Below are 19,967 nucleotides of genomic sequence, written 5' to 3' on the forward strand. Positions count from 1 at the left end.
AATTGTTTTAAATAAGCAGTTGATAATCCATGGTCTCCACTCTAAGTAATTGTCTGGTCTTCATAAAATTCTTTTGAAAAGCCCACGCAAGACTGCACATAGGATCAAAAAGGGGAGTGAGAGAGGAGCTAGGCCAAAAATATGCTTCTGTATTACCACTTTAAGTAGTCATGTAATACTGCAATTGCCAATATACTTTGTATTAGAAAAATACTTAAGGTGGCCACAAACCATACAATTTTGAAGGCTCCCCTGTGCACTGCAAATCCAATTTGCGATACAGATTTTCCCTGGATGCTATCAAAAGAAAAAAATGCAGAAAGAATGCAGCATGCAGCAACGATTAAAAAACACAAATCTGAATCTGAATCGCATGTGCAAGAGGCCTTAAACAGCTTTACAATTCAAGAATTGCAATTAAGTTTTGTGACTGATTGAAACATTTCAAAAATCTGATCAATGTACCACACACATGTTTAATCTTTCCCCAATTACAAAAAAAAAATATATTGAAAACTCAGAAAAAATTGCTTGGGTCTGTACATCAAGTAATTGACAATCTACCCTACACCATTCAATTTTCATAAAAACTGATCAGAAAAATCCAGCACTCCCAATCATCTGTTATCAAATAGAAACAGGAAATTCATTCAGATTTCTCAAATTAATTAATAATTTTTTTTTTTCTGGAAAACCAATTGTTTTTACCAAATTGCCATAAAATTGAATCATTTTATTGTATGGTGTGTGGCCATCGTAAGATTTACAATCTTGCAGCCAATGGAGAAGCAGTCCTTTACCACAGGTAATCCCTTGCTCAATTGAGCTCATCTAACTGCCATCTCTTTATTCACACACAGTTCTGTATAGGAGCTCTGAAAGCCATCATATTCAGAACCACTGTAATTTGGAGTAATCTGTACAAGTTTTAAGGCAGCTAAATAACTTAGCCTGTTATTTAGAGATTTAACAACCTTGTGAGGCAGTGACCAATCCACTCTGCTATACTTGCAGTCTCCGGAGTCCTTACTAGCAATTAGCTGAAAGCTTGATGCTAGGGACTCTTCCTAAATCTGAATCCCCATTTAGCAGAGCATTTAGCTGAGTAGTATTTACAATCTCATAAGAAAAGTTGTGAGAACAAATTCCTTACATGCTAAATTGTTTAGCTGCCCATTTGTGCAAATTCCTATTACAGTGCATTTGCATATATTAGAATGCAAGCACAGAGCCTGTGTACTGAACTGCGTGTGCAGAAAGAAATGTAATTTACAGAATAGCCTGTGTGGAGAGAGATGGCAGATGAGACAAGAAAGCAGTGGATTATCAATTGGAAAAGGACAGCTGTTTTCAGTAGCACATATCCTATTTCTGGGGTTGAATGCATGACCTTCAACAGATTTTCCACGTTTTTGGGAGAAAAGAGCTACTTAGGAGGTTTCAGTATCCATTTTTCTTCTTCAAAATGCATCCTCACGCTTTAAAAGAGGACATGTGGGATTATTCAGGAGAACCCACTTACTTAAAGAGACTCCGTAACAAAAATTGCATCCTGTTTTTTATCATCCTACAAGTTCCAAAAGCTATTCAAATGTGTTCTGGCTTACTGCAGCACTTTGTACTATCACAGTTTCTGTAATAAATCAATGTATCTTTCCCTTGTCAGACTTGTCAGCCTGTGTCTGGAAGGCTGCCAAGTTCTTCAGTGTTGTGGTTCTGCTATGCACTCCCCCCTCAGGGGGGAAAGAAACACACAAATGATCTCTTGAGATTCAAAAGGAATGCTGTATACAGCCTGCTTATGTATGGATGTATTTTCTATGTGTAGACATACTGTACATCAACCTACTTCCTGTTTTGGTGGCCATTTTGTTTGTTTATAAACAAACTTTTTAAAACTGTTTTTAACCACTTTTAATGCGGCGGGGAGCGGCGAAATTGTGACAGAGGGGAATAGGAGATGTCCCCTAACGCACTGGTATGTTTACTTTTGTGCGATTTTAACAATACAGATTCTCTTTAAGGTTGAAGGGTAAAAGGTCACACTATAAGGCTGACAAGAGGTTTCATAAACTGAAATGTAAAAGAATATATCTGCCTTCGTCAAACCCCTAAAGTCTTTAACCTCCCTAGAGTTAAGGACAAGCCTGACTTGTATTTAAAAAAAAAAAAACCTAGCTAGTAGCGTTAAGGACGAGTCAGGCTCATCCAGCTATTACACTTACTCATCTGCGGCGGCGCTGGCATGCCTATCCTTTGTCAACATGTCATGGCTTCCTTGTGTGCGGATTGCAGTCTTCTTAGTGGCGATTCCCGGCAGCGATCTCATCTTCTTCCTCAATCCGCTTGCTGTCCCTTGATGATTGCGCCCCCTTGTTAATTTTTTTTTTGTTTTGAATACAATACAAACTTTTGTATTGGATCCAATATAAAAAAATTCTACGGGGTAATAAAAAAAAAAGGAAAAAAAAAAAAAAGCTATGAGCTATGGGCAGCACTACTACCCATAGCAGCAAACAATTGGTACAAAAATTGCAGGGAAATTAAATTCCGGGGAGGTTAAGCTTAGCTGGAGACATGCCTTTCTCCAATTCCTCAACAAAGCACTCGCAAAGATGTTCTGAGGATGAATTAGAAATATTGATAGAAAAAGCACAGTCTATAAAAACACTAACACTGTCTGTTTAGATGTCGATTTAACAGCCTTGTGGGGTTTATTTTTGCAAGTTTGTAAAGCTGCAATAAAGCAGAAAAATACAACAATTTTCTTATACAATTAGGTGAGCTAAGCTCAAAAGCAAAAATAAAAAATTCCACATACTGTAAAAGATTCCCACCTACTATAGGGTGGCAATACCTAGCTCCAAAAATTTTCCACAACAGAATGGGAAAACACAAACTGGATCGCAGAAAAGCAACCTTCAGCTGATCCATTTCCAGTTTTCTGCCTGGTGCTCAAAATGCAGGATAGCAGACAGTGTGAAATCCAACTATTCTTGGCCAGCAAGATCTCAGGGTCATCTTGTAACCCTGCTCCCAGTGCGGGACCAGGAATAAACACCTGCTAGCAAGTTAAGTTACATACTCACCGAAACGAGGCAGGAAGATGGATCCAGTGAGATAGTCCCACAATCAGAGATCCCGGATCCATCTTTCTGCTGGCGGGTATAGGCAACTTTACACAATGGGCTTGAATGAGAGTTTAAGCAATCACGGTACATTGCGCAGGAGTCATCGGGGATCTATTCACCATGCTTCTGTTAAATGATGTTGCCCAACGCTGGGTAAAATCGCTGCAAGTATTGCCCAGTGGTTGCTTCCAGTCCAGATGAAAAGGAAGTGTTATACGGATGTGTGCTGTCCTGACAACTATATACAGTAGCAAGAATCTCATCTTGCTGATTGAACTCCAGCTGGCTGACACCTCAATCCAATTAGCTCTATGAGATGTCATTAGTCTAGGGGTTCAAATAGATTTTCCACCTGCACTGTGAACTTAAATCTTCATCTAAGTCACAACAATAGACAATAACAGTCTGCTTAAACTAGTACCACACAAATAATTAAATGTTTCCATGTTTTTATTGAACACAACACATGTTGTGTTCAATAAAAACATGAAAACATTTTATTTGTGTGGTACTAGTTTAAGCAGACTGTTATTGTTTATTGTTGTGACTTAGATGAAGATCAGATTACATTTTATGACCAATTTGTGCAGAAATCCATAGAATTCCAAAGGGTTCACATACTTTTTCTTGCTACTCTACATATACTATGTTGCAAGTTATCTCTGTCTTTTGCTTTCTGTGTTCCTAACGCAGGTATCATCCTGATAACTGTTCCTTAGTTGTAAGAGGAAACATGCATAAACAACGTAAGATTGAAAAACAGAGCAAAGAAGTTTTTACCCATCACATACTTAGAAAATGCAGTAGGGTATTGAGAATAAGGACATTATTATTAAACCAGCGGATAAAAGGTGGTGCCATAGTCATAATGAACACCAGTGACTACATCCAGGAGGCACAAAGACAATTATCCAATACCGCTCACTATGCCAAATTACAGGGGGACGCCACAAAAGGCTACAGGATGGCACTTAATAGTATGGTTAACAGATTGCCTGCAAACATCAGACTACATGTAAGGACCCTTATCCCTGAAGAGCCTAGAACAGCCTGCTTTTACATGCTTCCCAAGATCCACAAAGAGGGAAACCCAGGCAGGCCCATAATCTCAGGGAGCGGAACTCTTACAGAGAACATCTCAGGGTGGCTGGAAAACATCTTGAAACCTCTTGTCTGTAAAAGACCCAGCTACTTACAGGATACCACCCACCTCCTGAACAAACTGTCAGCCATTGGCCCAGTACCTGAGGGAACCATACTGGCCACGATGGACGTGGAGTCCCTGTACACGAACATGATGATGGTATTGCGGCCTGCTGTAAATATCTTCAGGGTCAGGGCATACCTGTAAAGCCTATTACTGGACTGATCAAATTCATTCTCACTCATAATTATTTCACTTTTGGACAGGACCTCTATTTACAGCAGATGGGCGTGGCAATGGGTTCGCGATTCGCTCCACAGTATGCAAATCTATTCATGGCCAAAATCGAAGAGGAATACCTCAATGCATGTGGCATAAAACCCTTGGCCTACTTCCGCTTCATTGATGATATTTTAATCATCTGGTCCACAAGTGAGGATGATCTTCTCCAGTTCCACAGGAACTTCAATGCCTTCCATCCTACAATCAAATTGAAACTTACCTACTCTCACACAGAGATTAACTTTCTGGACACCACCATATACATCAGGGGTAACAACATACAAACCTCTGTGTATCGCAAACCTACAGACCGTCCCACATACCTAAGATATGACAGTTTTCATCCCAAGCACATTAAGAACTCTATAATTTACAGCCAAGCTATAAGGTACAACCGGATTTGTTCTGACAGGATGGACAGAGATAAGCACCTGGATCACCTTAAGAACACTTTCATTAAACAAGGTTACAGTCCTCCCATGGCTGAGGCCCAAATCAGGAAAGCCAGCAACATCCCCAGGACTGAACTCCTGAAATATAAGCAAAACCAGAAAGAGGAACGTGTCCCTTTGGTTGTCACCTACAACCCACACCTGGAAATCTTAACCCTCCTGGTGGTTTGCTAAAAAAAATCGCCAGGGGGCAGCAAATCTTTTTTTTTAAATTTTTTTTTTTTCATGTAGCGAGACAAAGTTTCGCTACATGATAGCCGCTGCTCAGCGGCATCCCCCCAGCCCCTCCGATAGCCGCCGGTGATCGGGAGATCCCGTTCAAAGAACGGGATCTCCTGGAGGGCTTCCCCCGTCGCCATAGCGACGGGGCGGGATGACGTCACCGACGTCGTGACGTCATAGGGGATTCCGATCCACCCCATAGAGCTGCCTGGCACTGATTGGCCAGGCAGCGCACAGGGTCTGGGGGGGGCGGCTGCGGCGCGACGGATCGGCGGGTAGCGGCGGCGATCGGGCACTGCACGCAGCTAGCAAAGTGCTAGCTGCGTGCAGCAAAAAAAAAATTATGCAAATCGGCCCAGCGGGGCCTGAGCGGTGCCTTCCGGCGGCATAGCCCGAGCTCAGCTCGGGCTTACCGCCAGGAAGGTTAAGGAGGATTGCTAAGGAACTTCATCCCATTTTACACAAGGATCACAGACTGAGAACGATATTCCCTAAACCTCCACTCTTGTCTATCGGCAACCACACAATCTAAAACAGATGATTGTCAGGAGCTCTTTGAATAGGCCTCAACAAAACGGAACATCACCCTGCCGACAAAAAATGTGGGACCTGCAGACACATTTACTCCACTGACAGGGTAACGATACCAGGTTCACAACAGGAGTACAGAGTACAAGGTACATTTTCTTGTGGGTCCACCAATCTGGTATATCTGATCATGTGTGCTAAATGCCCCAATGTTATGTACGTGGGAGAAATGGACAAACTCTGCGCAAACGTATGAATGGACAAAGGCACACTATTAATGATACCAAATCTAGACTCCCAGTTGCTACACACTTTCGGTCCAACGGACACAGCATGGATGATCTTCGTGTCACTGCCCTGAAGGGCGGCTTCAAAACGTCAAATGACCGATTAATAGCAGAAACAAAATTTATAAATTGTTTCAAAGCTGTGCAGAAGGGTTTGAATAAGGACAACAACTTTCTATATTGGTATGAGATTGATGATATATGAACTGTCTCAGCCACCCTAGCTGAACTTGTGAACTAAGAATTTACGATACCTCTGGGTCAATCCGAATACCAGGTCTGTGAGCAATAAAGTAAACAAGGATCCTTATCTTACCCCATTTAGATGGTCTGTTTGTATTAAGGCATCTTCATGATGTATTTATGCTTAAAAAAAATATCTGTTTTCCCTTTTGATGTTGCATGTATATAAGCTGTCTGTACCACCAGCTTGCAAACTAACAGGATGTAAACCTGACGAAGGCTGCAAGGCCGAAAGCTTGTTCATTCTTATTCATTTGTAGTTAGCCAATAAATGGTATCATCCTGATTTAAAACTTCATACTTAGAAAATGTGAATTTGAAAATTTACACAAAATGGTGTACAGTTTTAATGGTTGAAGGTAGCATACTTTGAGTCTTTAACCTTAACTGGAAAATCTAAACTGGTTGCTGACTGAAATGTAAAGGTTTTAACATTAAATTATAAAAAAAACGGCTTGTGCAGCTAAGATCCTTTATATATCAATTTTATAAGAACATTTGCATACACTAAACTGTAATAGGAAAATCCCAGGAAATAAATGACTTTGCATTAACAGAAAATAATAAAACTGATACATAAATAAGAAAATACAAATTTCTGTGAATTCTGTCAATTCAGTCAAACCGTAAAGTAAGAAACAAAAATCATACCTGACAAATTACAGAAAAGATTTACAACAGTTTAAAAAAGCAGCTTTACAAACAAAATAGGTTAGCGACTCATTACAAAAAAAACAAAACAAAAAAACAGAAATGCGGTCCTGAAAAAGAAGTCTCCACAGTATAAAACCATAAATCACACATCATCTGCGCAAAATATTTGTTGGTGTCACAGAGGATTCAAATTTAGTTATTAATAACCAATATCAATTCAAGGCTGCAACTTTCTAATGCAGCAAGTTACAATTTTTCACCCAGGCAGTATTGCAACCCAGCCTGACCCAAGTCACATTCTGAACTGTGAAGTACTAAGGATATGGGAGTGTAGACAGAAGTGAAAGTGTGAGAACACTAAAAAGTCCATATACATGAGAGTTAATTATGGTAGCCATCTTGTGCTTGGTCATTTTGACGCGCCATAGACAGACAATGTTAACATTGTATTTGCTGGCGCCAGCTGTGTTATTATGGTACACAGAACTTAGCAACAATAGCAGCGGGATTTATTGGAAATCTGAATTAATGGTTTCCATTAGCGGCGAGTAGGTTTGGGTTAGTGTTAGGTGTTGGTAGGGTAGAGTTAGGTTACAATAGGCAATTGTTGAATATCTCCTACATGCAGTGCACAAAACAAAATTTAGGATTTACCATGTGCCAAAATGTGTGCAGTTTTTACATGTACGCCATACACATACTTCTGCTTGGTGATAAATGCTATATAACCATCACTGAGAGGTTCTTATTCCTACACATTAAAGTGGACTTGCCTTGATAATTCTAGACTGTTGCTATTGTCAGCTTTCTTTAGTGTGGCTAGGAAAAATATGATTAGTTTGAGTGCGGAAGTGCTCATCAGCTTTTAATGAAGCAGGATGGGTGCATTAAAATGGGCAGCATGATGACAAATGGTTGTCACTGTTGCCTTACAGCTCTAAGGTTCTGGCTTTGCATGCCAAGTACACCTTCATTGACTGAACCTGTGGGGGAGGTTTACTAAGGCAGAACAACAGGTAAGCACTGGAGGACATTCTGTAAACCTGGGCCTAATTTTTTTTTCTTCTGTCAAGAGGCAAAAGCTTTTAGGTATCACTTGGGTCGTATGCGAGTAGAAAAAGGCTGTTGAAAGCAATAAGTGGTCATGTGACTGCAGTGCACACTTTCCATTAAACCGTTGTGGGTTTTTCTAATGAATGATATATTATAGCAAAAACTTTTTAAACATTTACTCCAGGTTTGCCTCATTTACTTTTGTTGTAAAAGCTTAGTAAATCAACTCCTGTATGTTTTCTGTATGTATGAGAGTTTCATGCAGCAGACCTCAACTTAACACTGGAACAACAAGTTAGGAAAAACCTGTCTAAAAGCAAGACATCCCCTCACTCAGCACGCCACACAAATTAACCATTTTAGCAGTTGCTCTTACGTCCAAAAGGTTGCTGCCGCGCGCTCCCACAGGTGATCGTGCGTGCGCTCCCATGCTGCCGCCGTCGGTTAGACCGGAGATCAATTCATGGGAACGCAGTTACCATTCATTGATCTCAGCCCCCGTTAGAAAGACCGACAGCTTCTATGAGAAGCTGCGGTCTTTCCGAAAAAAAAAAATCATGTCCCCCTTATACTTACTGTAAGCGAGAGTTAAAAAAAAAAAAAAAAGTGACTGTGGTCATCTTGTGGCTAAATAGTAAAACTACACGTACATACATTACAATAATAATTCACATTTAGAATTAACTGTTACCTCCCACACTCAAAAAATACCCAAATGTTTTAACTTAAAAAAAGAAAATAAAAAAATTACAATTTAAAAAACAAAAACAAAACCATAAATAGTTACCTAAGGGTCTGAACTTTTTATTAATATGCATGTCAGGAGGATATATTACTAATAATTTTTAAATTATAAGCTTGTAAATAGTGATGGAAACAAAACTGAAAAAAATACAGCTTTATTTCCAAATAAAATATTGGCGCCATACCTTGTGATATGGACATAATTTAAATGGTGTAATAACCGTGATAAATGGGCAAATACAATTAATTATGTTAGCATGTATTATTTTAAAGCTAGAATGGCCGAAAACTGAGAAAATGATTTTTTCCCCCATTTTTTTCCTTAATATTCCTGTTAAAATGCATTTAGAAAAAAAAAACAATTTTTAGCAAAATGTACCAGCCAAAGAAAGCCTAATTGGTGTTGGGAAAAAAAAAAAAAAAAAGATATAGATCAATTCATTGTGATAATTCGTGATAAAGTTATTGACGAATGAATAGGAGGTGAAAATTGCTCTGATGCATAAGGTGAAAAACAACTGAAGGCTGGTTAAAGTCCCATGCAGCTATAAATCTGCAGACCCACATGACTCATAGCCCGCAATTGGTTTTCCAGTTATACCCACAACCTATCAGACTCCCTAATAGTTTATACTAATACCATGTTGACAGTAAAGACCTATCTATTTTCACAAATCTCTCTAGTTGGTTGTCCGAGCTGTTATACAAAACTTGCACTCAGCATCAAGCTCCCTCTATATTACATAATTGCTTTTCAAGTACACATAATCCATGCCGATTAGAGATACTCATCTATTACTTTACTACAAGTTAGGTGGCCACTGTTAAGCACCCTCACCCAATACTGTTAAGTGCAACACATGTAGTTCTTAGCAGACTGTTCAAACATGCAAAAAGGGAAGGAACATAGCACTGGAAGCATGTCTGAAGATCATATAGAGCAGGGCTCCCCAACCCTGTCCTCAAGTACCACCAACAGTGCATGTTTTGCAAAAAAAAAAAAAACACAAATTCACAGTTGGGGCAATTAGTGTCTCAGCCGAGCTGATTACATCTGTGGATTTCCAAAAAACATCCACTGTTGGTGATACTTGAGAACAGGGTTAGGAAGCTAGAACTCCTCTAGGGTTAGAGGAGGTAACAGGGTGCCCTAAATTCAGAATACCAGCAAATTGGAGCCTCTTAGTCATGGGCGTAACAATAGGACCTGCAGCCCCTGCTCCCGCAGGGGGGCCCGCGCAGGGCAATTTTTGGGGGGCTGGAGGGGATGCAGTATGAGGGGAAACCCATGGCCACACTCGGCGGGGAGGGGGGACGGCCCCCTGATCCCTCACCTTGGGCTCTCCCCTCCAGCTTAAATTAGTGTCTGGGCAGCGGCGGGCAGATACATACCTTCCTTGCGTTCCACCGCGGATACTCCTCGCTCTAGTGTCTGACGCGACTTACTGTTTATACAGGAAGTTGCGTCAGACGCTAGAAATAGGAACATTCCCGGTGGAACGCAAGGAGGGTATGTATCTGCTCGCTGCCCGCCGCTGCCCAGACACTAATTTAAGCTGGAGGGGAGAGCCCGAGGTGAGGGAGGGGGGGGACCATCCCCCCTCCCTGCCGAGTGTGGCCATGGCTGTCCCCTCATGCTGCGTCCCCTCCAGCCCCCCAAAACAGCCCTGAGTGGGACCCGGGGGGGGCATCGGAATCTCTGCAGGGGGGCCCGGTGGCTCCTAGTTATGCCCCTGCTCTTAGTCCACTCGATTTGTCATGATAAAACTCATGAATCTGGCAACAGCAAATGTCTATGTAGGCTAGCATCTAGGGTTTGCTTTTGTGAATATGTATGCCTAGGCACTCCCTGTTTTTAGTTTACATAAGTCACCAAGCAACACTTTGGCAGCGAGGAAGCTGATCCAGGCAGGTAACGATAGTCCTCCCGATCTTCGCAGCGACAGGGGGGGGCTCGGGGACACTTCTGTCATGAGAAGCAGAGTGTGGCAGTGGAAGAGTCATACATTACGTGACAGTGGAAATTCTTTGCAGCTTTACAGTGAAAGCTGCCGTACAGTGGAAACTCTTTGCAGCTCCTGTCCCTGCATGTCATGTGACGTGCATCAGAGAGCTGCAAGGAGTTACACTGTACAGCATGGCTAAAGAGAGGCGTGAAGAGAACATGTAGCTAGCTCTGCTGACAACAGTTAATGTATGCAGCTGTTGATACGCTCTGCTCACTCAGGTGTAACAGGGGGAGGGGTAGGCGGTTATAATTAGTGCAGGGGGCTTCAGACACATTTTTTATCTTGTGGGAGGTGGTTAAGAGTTTTGCAACGGGCCCACCAGGTTCTAGTTGTACCCCTGTGTTGTATATCTAAACCTAAAAGATGGCCAACTCGATCAGAACATTTTCTTCCGGTATGCTTCCCCTGGCATGTTCTGCATTATAAGCAAGGCAAGTGGGAAATTGCTGAGTTCAAGGTGCTTAGTTTACAGTTTTCATTGGCTTCCAAATCTGACCATTTCCATTTGTTTTGCAAGGTATTGACCCGTTGTTGTCTATAGGCTGCTCTACTGTTGCAAGCACATTAAATGAAATATTCACTAATTAAACATAGGGCTTGATTAATTTCCCCCCAAGCTTAGGGCCAAAAAAAAAAAAAAAAAAAAAAAAAAAAAAAAGGTGTATGCGATTCTGAAATCTTGGCCTGCTGACTAATGTTTTAGTACCCCTAGCTATGATCTAATATGACCCACGCAGGAGTGTAAAACTTTTGTCACTTAACCACCGCCTAACGCCGGCGGGTCGTTAGTGGTATAGCATGGAAACGGCCGCTCGTTCGTTTCCATGCCAGTTCACGGAGGGTGTCTCCGTGAACAGTGTGCGAGCCGCCGATCGCACGCATAATGTAAACACGCGGGGAAGAAATCCCCGCTGTTTACATCATACGGCGCTGCTGCGCAGCAGCGCCGTCACGGAGATCGGCGATCCCCGGCCTCTGATTGGCCGGGGATCGCCGGCATCTGATAGGCTAAAGCCTATCCTATCCTATCCAGCGCAGGACGGATATCCGTCCTGCGCATCACACAGGAAGAGGGGAGGAAGTAGAGGGAGGGCGGAAATCACTGCGGAGGGGGGCTTTGAAGAGCCCCACCCCGCCAAGCGCAAAAAGCCGGCAGCGATCAGACCCCCCTAGCAGGACATCCCCCTAGTGGGGAAAAAAGGAGGGGGAAGTCTGATCGCCCTGGTGCAATGCTGATCGGTGCTGCGGGCTTGAGAGCCCACGCAGCACCGATATCCTGAAAATCCCCTGGTCCTTAAGTGGTTAATAGGAAACAATCTTTCTAAATACACCAGAGCTAAGTGCGCAGGATCATTTAAGCACTCTAATGTTCTTAAGCTTAAAGCAGTAGGATAAGCCATACTATGCCAGGGAAAAAAAACACATAAGTAGATAAATACTTGAAATACTTACATGACATATGTATTGTACCTGTCCACGTTTTGATTTCAGTGAATTTTATATAGTAAATGAAGAGAATTCTGTTCCAGGGGGGAACCATGTCTTTTGCCCACATCGCTGAGTCACCTCAGCCTTGCTTGTAAACACAGGTAAGCAAGGGATCGGGTTTCTGATAAGCAGCTAGGCAGGGAAATAAATGGAAGAGGAGGAATATATTATAGATAAAAAGAACCCCCAGCATGAAACCGTTTGGCACTGACTACTAAAGGGCCTGTGCTCCTTAACCTTCCTGGCGGTAACCCCGAATGTAGTTCAGGGTAAGCCGCACAGGAGGATTTCTCAGGCCCTGCTGGGTCGATTTGCATAATTTTTTTTTGCAACACGCAGCTAGCAGTTTGCTAGCTGTGTGTGCACTCCGATTGCCGCCGCTCCGCACCGATTACCCGCCGCTTGCCACGCCCCCCCCAGACCCCATGCGCTGCTTGGCCAATCAGTGGCAGGCAGCGCTGATCGGGGCTCCCAATGACGTCACGCCATTGCCAAGGGGGAAGCCCTCCAGGAAATCCCGTTCTATGAACGGGATTTCCTGACCGGAGATCGCCGGAGGCGAGCGAATCGGGTGGGGGGGATGCCGCTGCACAGCGGCTATCATGTAGCGAGCCCTAGGCTCGCTACATGATTTAAAAATGTAAAAGTCAAAAAAAAAACTGCTGCGCTGCCCGCTGGCGGTTTTTAATAGACCGCCAGGAGGGTTAAAGGGAACCTAAACTGAGAGCGATATGGATGTTTAATTTTAAACAATGCCAGTTGCCTGGCAGCCCTGGTGATTTCTTTAGCTGCAGTAGAGGCTGAATCACAGACCTGAAACAAGCATGCAGCTAATCCAGTCTGACTTCAGTCAGAGCACTTGAGCTGCATGCATGTTCAGGGGCTGTGGCTGAAAGTATTAGAGACCAGGTCAGCAGGAGAGTCAGGCAACTGGTATTATTTTAAAAGGAAAAATCCATTTCCTTAGTTTAGGTTCCCTTAAGTATGTGATAACTCCAAATCATAACAGCAGAAAAAGTTTTGAAAGTTTTGAATGCAGGATTAGCATCTTTATCACTGAATACGCTCAGACCAGTTGCTGTTGAAATTTTATTTTTATGGTGACAATCCTGCTTTAATAGAAACTTAAAACATCAGGACCACAGTGTTTTTAATTAGACTTTTTTAAATAATTGTTTCCAATTATAATAAGCTTGGTAGAAACGTAGACAACTCGAGACGGCCTAGAACACAACAGAGATACTTACCTAGGAAGAGGCAAGCTTCTGGATCCTCCAGAGGCTACCTGTGTCCCCCTCACCTCCACTCGCCGGGTTGCTTTGCAAGTTTGAGGCCGTGCTCCTCTTTGTGCATGAGTGCAGCCATATCTGCGCAGTAGCAAGGAGTCACTCGTGGAGGAGTGGCTCTAGCTTACTGGGCAGGCCCGCTCATACTCACACAGGTGCACAACAGCTGCGCGCATACACATGGTGAGTGTGATCACCTTAACATATCCAACAAGTTCTTGTCGGATATGTTTGGAGGTCCATGCATGGCAACAGTGGGGGCCAGGAATAAACAGGAAGCCTCAGCAGGATTCAGGGGCTTCCCTCTTAGGTAAGTATTAAATTTTTCTTTCAATCTTCCTTCAGGTAAACTTTAAAACATCAGGCCCACGGTGTTTTTTATGTATTTTTTTTTTATAATTGTATCAAATTATCATCAAGAAATGCTCACTGTACATTTCATAGAAGAGTACCATATAAACGCAGTACATCAGCATAAGTATTGCCACTGTTTGAATTGCCATTACAGCCTCCAGGTGTGCCTTTTCATACGCATTTTTCCAGACATTGTGCGCGTTCACCATATTCACGTGTTTGTTCAGAAAAAAAAAAAGTGTCTTTTTTTTGCATGAAGAGATACATATAGATGGAAACAGCCCATTGCCTTTCAAAGAGCTGTTTTTTCCAATGCAACTTTTTTGTGTGAGTTTGTGTGCGGAATGCACACGAACAAACACAGTGAAAAGCCTTCCTGGAAGCATAACTTCATCAAAACTGCAGAAATAAAACTCATTTAAGAATGAATATGTTTATTAGAGGATGGAAATCACTTTGGTGTGGAAAATAAAACAGTGATTGTGAGTGCTAAGTTTTAGCAAATAGAAAAAAAAAAGATCCAAGTTTACACAGTATACTGAAAGATCACCAAACCTTAAAGGCAAACTAGATAATGGTAACTAAACTATTTGTCCTCTCCCCAGTTGAGATGGTCATTGAGATGCAAATAAAACAAGGTTTGCATGCATTTTTAGTGCAAATTGTATGCAGCTAGAACTGGGTCAATCATATGCTCTTCCTCTCAATTTTGACTTGGCCAGTTCCAAACTGCATACAATTCGGCATGTAACCTGGAATTATTTTGCATCTCATAGACCATCTCTGCTCCTTACCTCAAATGGCTGTTTGCTGGAAAGAATGATCTGTGATAAGTTGCAGCATTAAAATTAAAGCCAAACTCCAAGCACAAATGTGTGCCTAGACCTGTGTAGGCACTAGTAAATCTGAAACAAAATAATTTTTAAATACCTGGCCAGGAGCTCCTCCACTAACCCCTTCCAACAGCATAGGCCTTCAGGCCTGCAGGTGGCAGTCTTCTCAAAGGCTTTACCTATGCCCCATTCCCATGATAATGTCCCTCCCAGAGAGCTACAACTGACTCATTCAGGTTTTTCAGGCTGCCTTAAAGTAATGTGGATCCAGTTTCCTATATTTCCCATATAGGAAATATTTACAACCTCTTCTGGAGTTTTACAGCTGTCAGAATTCCAGTTGTGGAGTCATTTTCTGGCACTAGTCTAGTTTAGGTCAGGGCTTCCCAACCCTGTCCTCAAGTACCACCAACAGTGCATGTTTTGTAGAAATCCACAGAGGTAGTAGATCAGCTCTGCTGAGACACTAATTACCTCACCTGTGAATGTTTTTTTGTTTGTTTGCAAAACATGCACTGTTGGTGGTACTTTAGGACAGGGTTGGGAAGCCCTGGTTTAGAGGACCCAGACGGAAACCTCAGAGGAAAATTCTGCTAGCGTGATTGGTTGGATACCACCCTCTCAAACTGCTAGGTTTCAGATAGGTTGAAGTAAACTATGACCACTCTATTCAGCCAATCACAATGCTTTGTGCTGTAGAGGGTGCTATAACTGGAGAACGGTTCTCTAGGAGGTTACCTGCTGGGCCCTCTAAACTAGACTAGCACCCATTTTCCAGCTTCTTTTCTGGCAGCAAAACTGAGACCACAGAAAAGAGAACTTTTTGGTAGAGTAAGGAAAAGGTAGAATGTATGGATACAGCAGGCTTCCTTTCATTGTGAAATGATGGGCTGAAATTTAGGTCCTTGGGATCACTGCAACAGATAGTCTTCCAAACAAAGGCACAAACAGCAATAACAAAAAAGCAGATGTTCAGACTCCTTCCCACTGTATCCAAAACAGGGGAAAACAATGAGGCTTGGAGTGTTTGCTTCAAAGGCTTAGCACATCTGTTTAAAATGAAATGTACAAGAAAGTAACATTTTAAACTTAATACTGAGAACTCCCCATATAAAAAGCAAAAACGCATACCCGGTAATAAACTGTTCAAATGGGTTATTTATCTACATACTGCATCCTGCAAAGTAGGTATTGTTTTTTTATGGCCTCTATATATTACCTGAAAGTGTGAGTGTACTTACATTTAAGTAGGTTTAAAATAATTTAAAAAGACACTTTAATCAATAATGCAATATACATTTGTTACTCATTTTAGCTGTGTTTTTTTTGTTTTAAAGTACAAGCTTACTACTACCATTGCTACCTTGCATTACAAAATAGGCCAAACTATAGCCATACTCCCGTACTCATTGTTTGCCGAAGTGCGGGTAGGAGATTCCGAGTGAATAGTGTAGAGAGAAAAGAAACAACTATAGAAGCAGTTAAAACCGTTTAAACCCAGATTGTGAAATGGGTCACACTATAGCTAATTTACTATCTGCACAGACAAATGAGCAATAGCCTATACTGTACATACTGGAGGTGGCATGCCATATCTTAAGACTTGGGTAAAATCAGTATAATAGAATGCCTTTCTAGTAAAATTCCAAGGGACCAGGTAAAATGGTTTACTATATCAGAAATTGTCATACTCAAGCACATGAAGTATACTATAGTACTCTATCTTAATTCAATAATTGGGAGTCATTTTTTTCTTTTCAATGCTTCAGCAGGTGAGCACAAACAGTGTTTAAAGTGAACCTAAAAATCTACTCAGCAGAACTGAAAAGGCTTGGTGTTTCTTTAACAGTTTCACAGCATCAGAACTTTGATTTTCTTACCAAAGCATCATTTTACCTGCATTTTTTAACTAAGCTCCACCCATCAAAGAAAAAAGCCCGGGCTCTTTTTTCCCTGATGCTGTGCAGAGCATGATGGGATTTCCTATGTTGTTATTGACGTTGCCTAGCAACTGGGAGAGGTGCTCAGGACACAGGACAGTTTGAACTGTGTCTCATGCTCCCTGTCACCTCCTTTCAACCAAAAAGATGGCTGCCATCATGAAATCAAACATTTGCTTGTTCTTTTAAAACAGTGTGGGTAAGAGATTATATTACCTATCTATTTTAATTAACATAACTAATGTAACTTAATGACCATATGTTTGTGTAGGCTGGAGTTCCTCTTTAAGCTAGATCAAAATACACAGTGTTCAATATGCAGGTATTGCATGTAATATTAATGAAAAAGCTTGCACAGGAAGCATAGGTCTCACCAGCTAATGCAAATACAGTACTGATAGTGTGCGCCTCCGTCCACATTTCTGTGCAGCCTGGATGATACTGTAGTGTTGCAGTCATGCACATTCAAGTCACAGATGACAGGAAATTCCCTCAGTAATAATGCAGCAGCTTACACAGGAAGCATAGGTATCACTGGCAGGTGCTTTTGAGGTACTTTTATATGACTGCAGAGCAGCGTTCAGATAGCAAGCAGGCTACAAGTGGCTGCTGGTCTCCAAACGGCTCATGGGTCTTCAACGGACGTATGACACAGGCACCCACCCACTTTCCACTATAGCTGGATACAGAATAACACGGGCCAAGAAAAAAAAAAAGTTAATTATAGCAGAAGATATACTATATCCAGGTTTACTATACCAGGTGTAACTCCCATATACTTTATAATGGTGGTTAGCCAGGATGTGGACATTTAGTTTACTATACCCTCAACTATATCAGTTTACTATAATGACATAATAAAAATATATTGCATTATTGATCAGAGTTCCATTGCAAGCGCACTGACATTTTATAGGATTTATGGTCTGTATAAATACATTACAATATCATGAAACAGCCTCAAAGGCTTGCATTGTATCAGTGCAACAGCCCTGCTGTAAATCCCCTCCCCAGTTTTCAGTCACACAAGAATCACAAAGGGATCGATTAGTAGCTGGCGATATTAAAATGAACAAGAACAATATAATCAAAAATAATATTAAACAAGTACAAAAACTATATGGTGCTTTCATGTTGGGATAATATAAAAGAGTTTGGTTGAAGCAGGCAAAAAAAGAAAAAAAATCCTAAAAATCAGATTTGTCAGTAGTAGTGTTGCAATTATTTGTTCAATTTCCTTTCATCTTCTTGTGCACACTGCTCAGGAGTGCAAAATAAAACAATAATTATGTCTGTCCACACCCCTCCCTTCTCGAGTCTGAGTAATAGTCTGATTATTCCCCGCTTAGTATACGCTCGATCTCCTCTAAACGCTTCAAAGCAGCAACTCTTTTATTTTCAATGTCTTTGATTTCTTTTGTTGATTTCTGCTTTATTTCTTTGTCTGGTGTTTTCTCCTGCTGACTTTTAGATTTTAGTGGTCCTTTGTTTTTCCTTTTTGTTGATGGATTGTTTTTTGGTACATCATTTTCTTCTTTCAGTTTTTCAGTCGGAGTTTTTTTTTCCCCCGTCTCCTCATTCTCCCGACCCTGTTCTGCGAGTGTCTGCGGAGCAGCTGTTGCCGTGAAAGCAGCCTGCCCACCTCCAGCAGCATTCAGCGCCATTATTTTGCCACGTACTATACTAAGGTGGCGCTGAATATACTCCTCGTGGGGAGCCAAGGCTAGAGTTTCAACAAGGCACCTTTCAGCTCTTAAAAGATCTCTCTCCTCAAAATAAACAACACAAAGGTTATGTTTTCCTTGCACGTTCTTGGGATCCATCTCTAGAATTTTTTCAAAACATTTTTTGGCTCCCTTGATATCTTTTTTTTGATTCATGAGGATGTCACCTTTTAAGATAAGACCTTTGATATGATCTGGATAATGCCGGAGCAACTCATCCAGGACTGGTAGGGCTTCTAATTCCCTAGATGTCTGGGAGTAAAGAAGAGCCAAATTAAAGAGGGCACTTCTGAAACCATGTTGTAACTGTATAGCTTTCTTCATCCATTTTTCCGCTTCTAAATCCTTTTTCTCATCCATCGCTAGCATGCCTAGGTTGAAATATCCATTGGCATCATTCGGCTCTTCCTCAATATAAGCTAGAAGTCTTCTCTTGGCTTCTGGACGCAGTCTGGCATTCCCTAAAATAACACAAACACAAACTGAGTGCCCAGATTAGTAAATAAACACATGAAAGATGCAGAAAGGAGATCATTCATATGTACCTAAATAATCTATATTAAAAAAAAAAAAAAAAAACAAAAAAAACCAGGATACATTTACAAAGAATTCCATATAGGCCCACCAAAGTCCCATACAGGAAATTAGTTAAACACTTCACTAAGTGCATAAAATGGAGTGGTTCTAAATGTTTAGCAGGGCGGGTTTGTAATTGCCCATACATTTTCATCTGTTTTTTATTTCTATGAAGATTTAAAGGTTCTCCTACTTCATAAACAATTTTCAAAATAATGCCCGTAGGTTTAATTTAATTTACAAATTAATGAAAAGACCAAAATGAGTACGGTATGGTTTCATTCAGCAATTACACTTTTCTTGCAAGACTTTTTGTGTTTTACTGTGATATTGAGATTCAGACTGCATCTCCTTAGGAAAGCTAGAATTTAATAAGCATGGTTAGAGGAAAACTTCATGAAGTTTCCTTGGATTAGGCATTCAATTGCAATAACATTTGTAATATATACCTATTAATAATGTCCTAGGCCTTCAAATATTCTTCAGTTGGTGACTTTTGAATACACTCTCGCTAGCTGGCTAACTCACCTATGTTAAAGGGTACCTTAACCTCCCTGAAAATGTAATTTTTTTTCCATTTGAAGCCATACATTTTCTTTACAAGCTTTTAGACCCTTAAAAAAAAAAATATACCACAGAGAGATCTGAAGCAGCTCCTGCATATAACTTACTCAGGCGTGGGATTACCATTCTGAGCTTCAGATTTCCATCCCGAGCCTGAATCGGGATTACCGCTGAGGAGGTTAAGTGAAGCTAAGGCGCCTAGTGTAACTTACCTGGAGCTTCTTGTAGTCCCCTGTAGTACTCCAGGTCCCTTGCAGTCTTCCCGGTCTGATCCATTCAGCAGCTGTGCCCCTCTGAAAGCTGATCTACTGAGGCAGTCGCTTACTTCTACACATGTGGCCACTCGTCTCCTCGATTGTGTTCCTGTTGCCAGGAGCGTGCGCAGTAGCAGTTTTTTTTTTTAAATAAATGTGTAAGCTCAGAATGCTCCCAGCCACAGGAGTGTGATCAAGG

At 41.4% G+C, this 19,967-nt stretch overlaps 1 protein-coding gene across 4 annotated transcripts in view; it reads right to left on the reverse strand.

The window, feature by feature from the left end:
• Positions 1–13,312: 13,312 nt before the first annotated feature.
• Positions 13,313–19,967, reverse strand: part of TMTC3 (transmembrane O-mannosyltransferase targeting cadherins 3) — a 128,647-nt gene continuing 121,992 nt past the window's right edge. For all 4 annotated transcript variants that reach the window (XM_068276841.1, XM_068276840.1, XM_068276839.1 and 1 more), the window contains one exon: positions 13,313–18,835. In XM_068276841.1, coding sequence (XP_068132942.1) covers positions 17,985–18,835 — 851 coding nt within the window. In that variant the 3' untranslated portion in view covers positions 13,313–17,984. The remainder of the gene's footprint in view (positions 18,836–19,967) is intronic.

Source organism: Hyperolius riggenbachi, chromosome 3 (assembly GCF_040937935.1).
Source record: "Hyperolius riggenbachi isolate aHypRig1 chromosome 3, aHypRig1.pri, whole genome shotgun sequence".
Taxonomy (NCBI): domain Eukaryota; kingdom Metazoa; phylum Chordata; class Amphibia; order Anura; family Hyperoliidae; genus Hyperolius; species Hyperolius riggenbachi.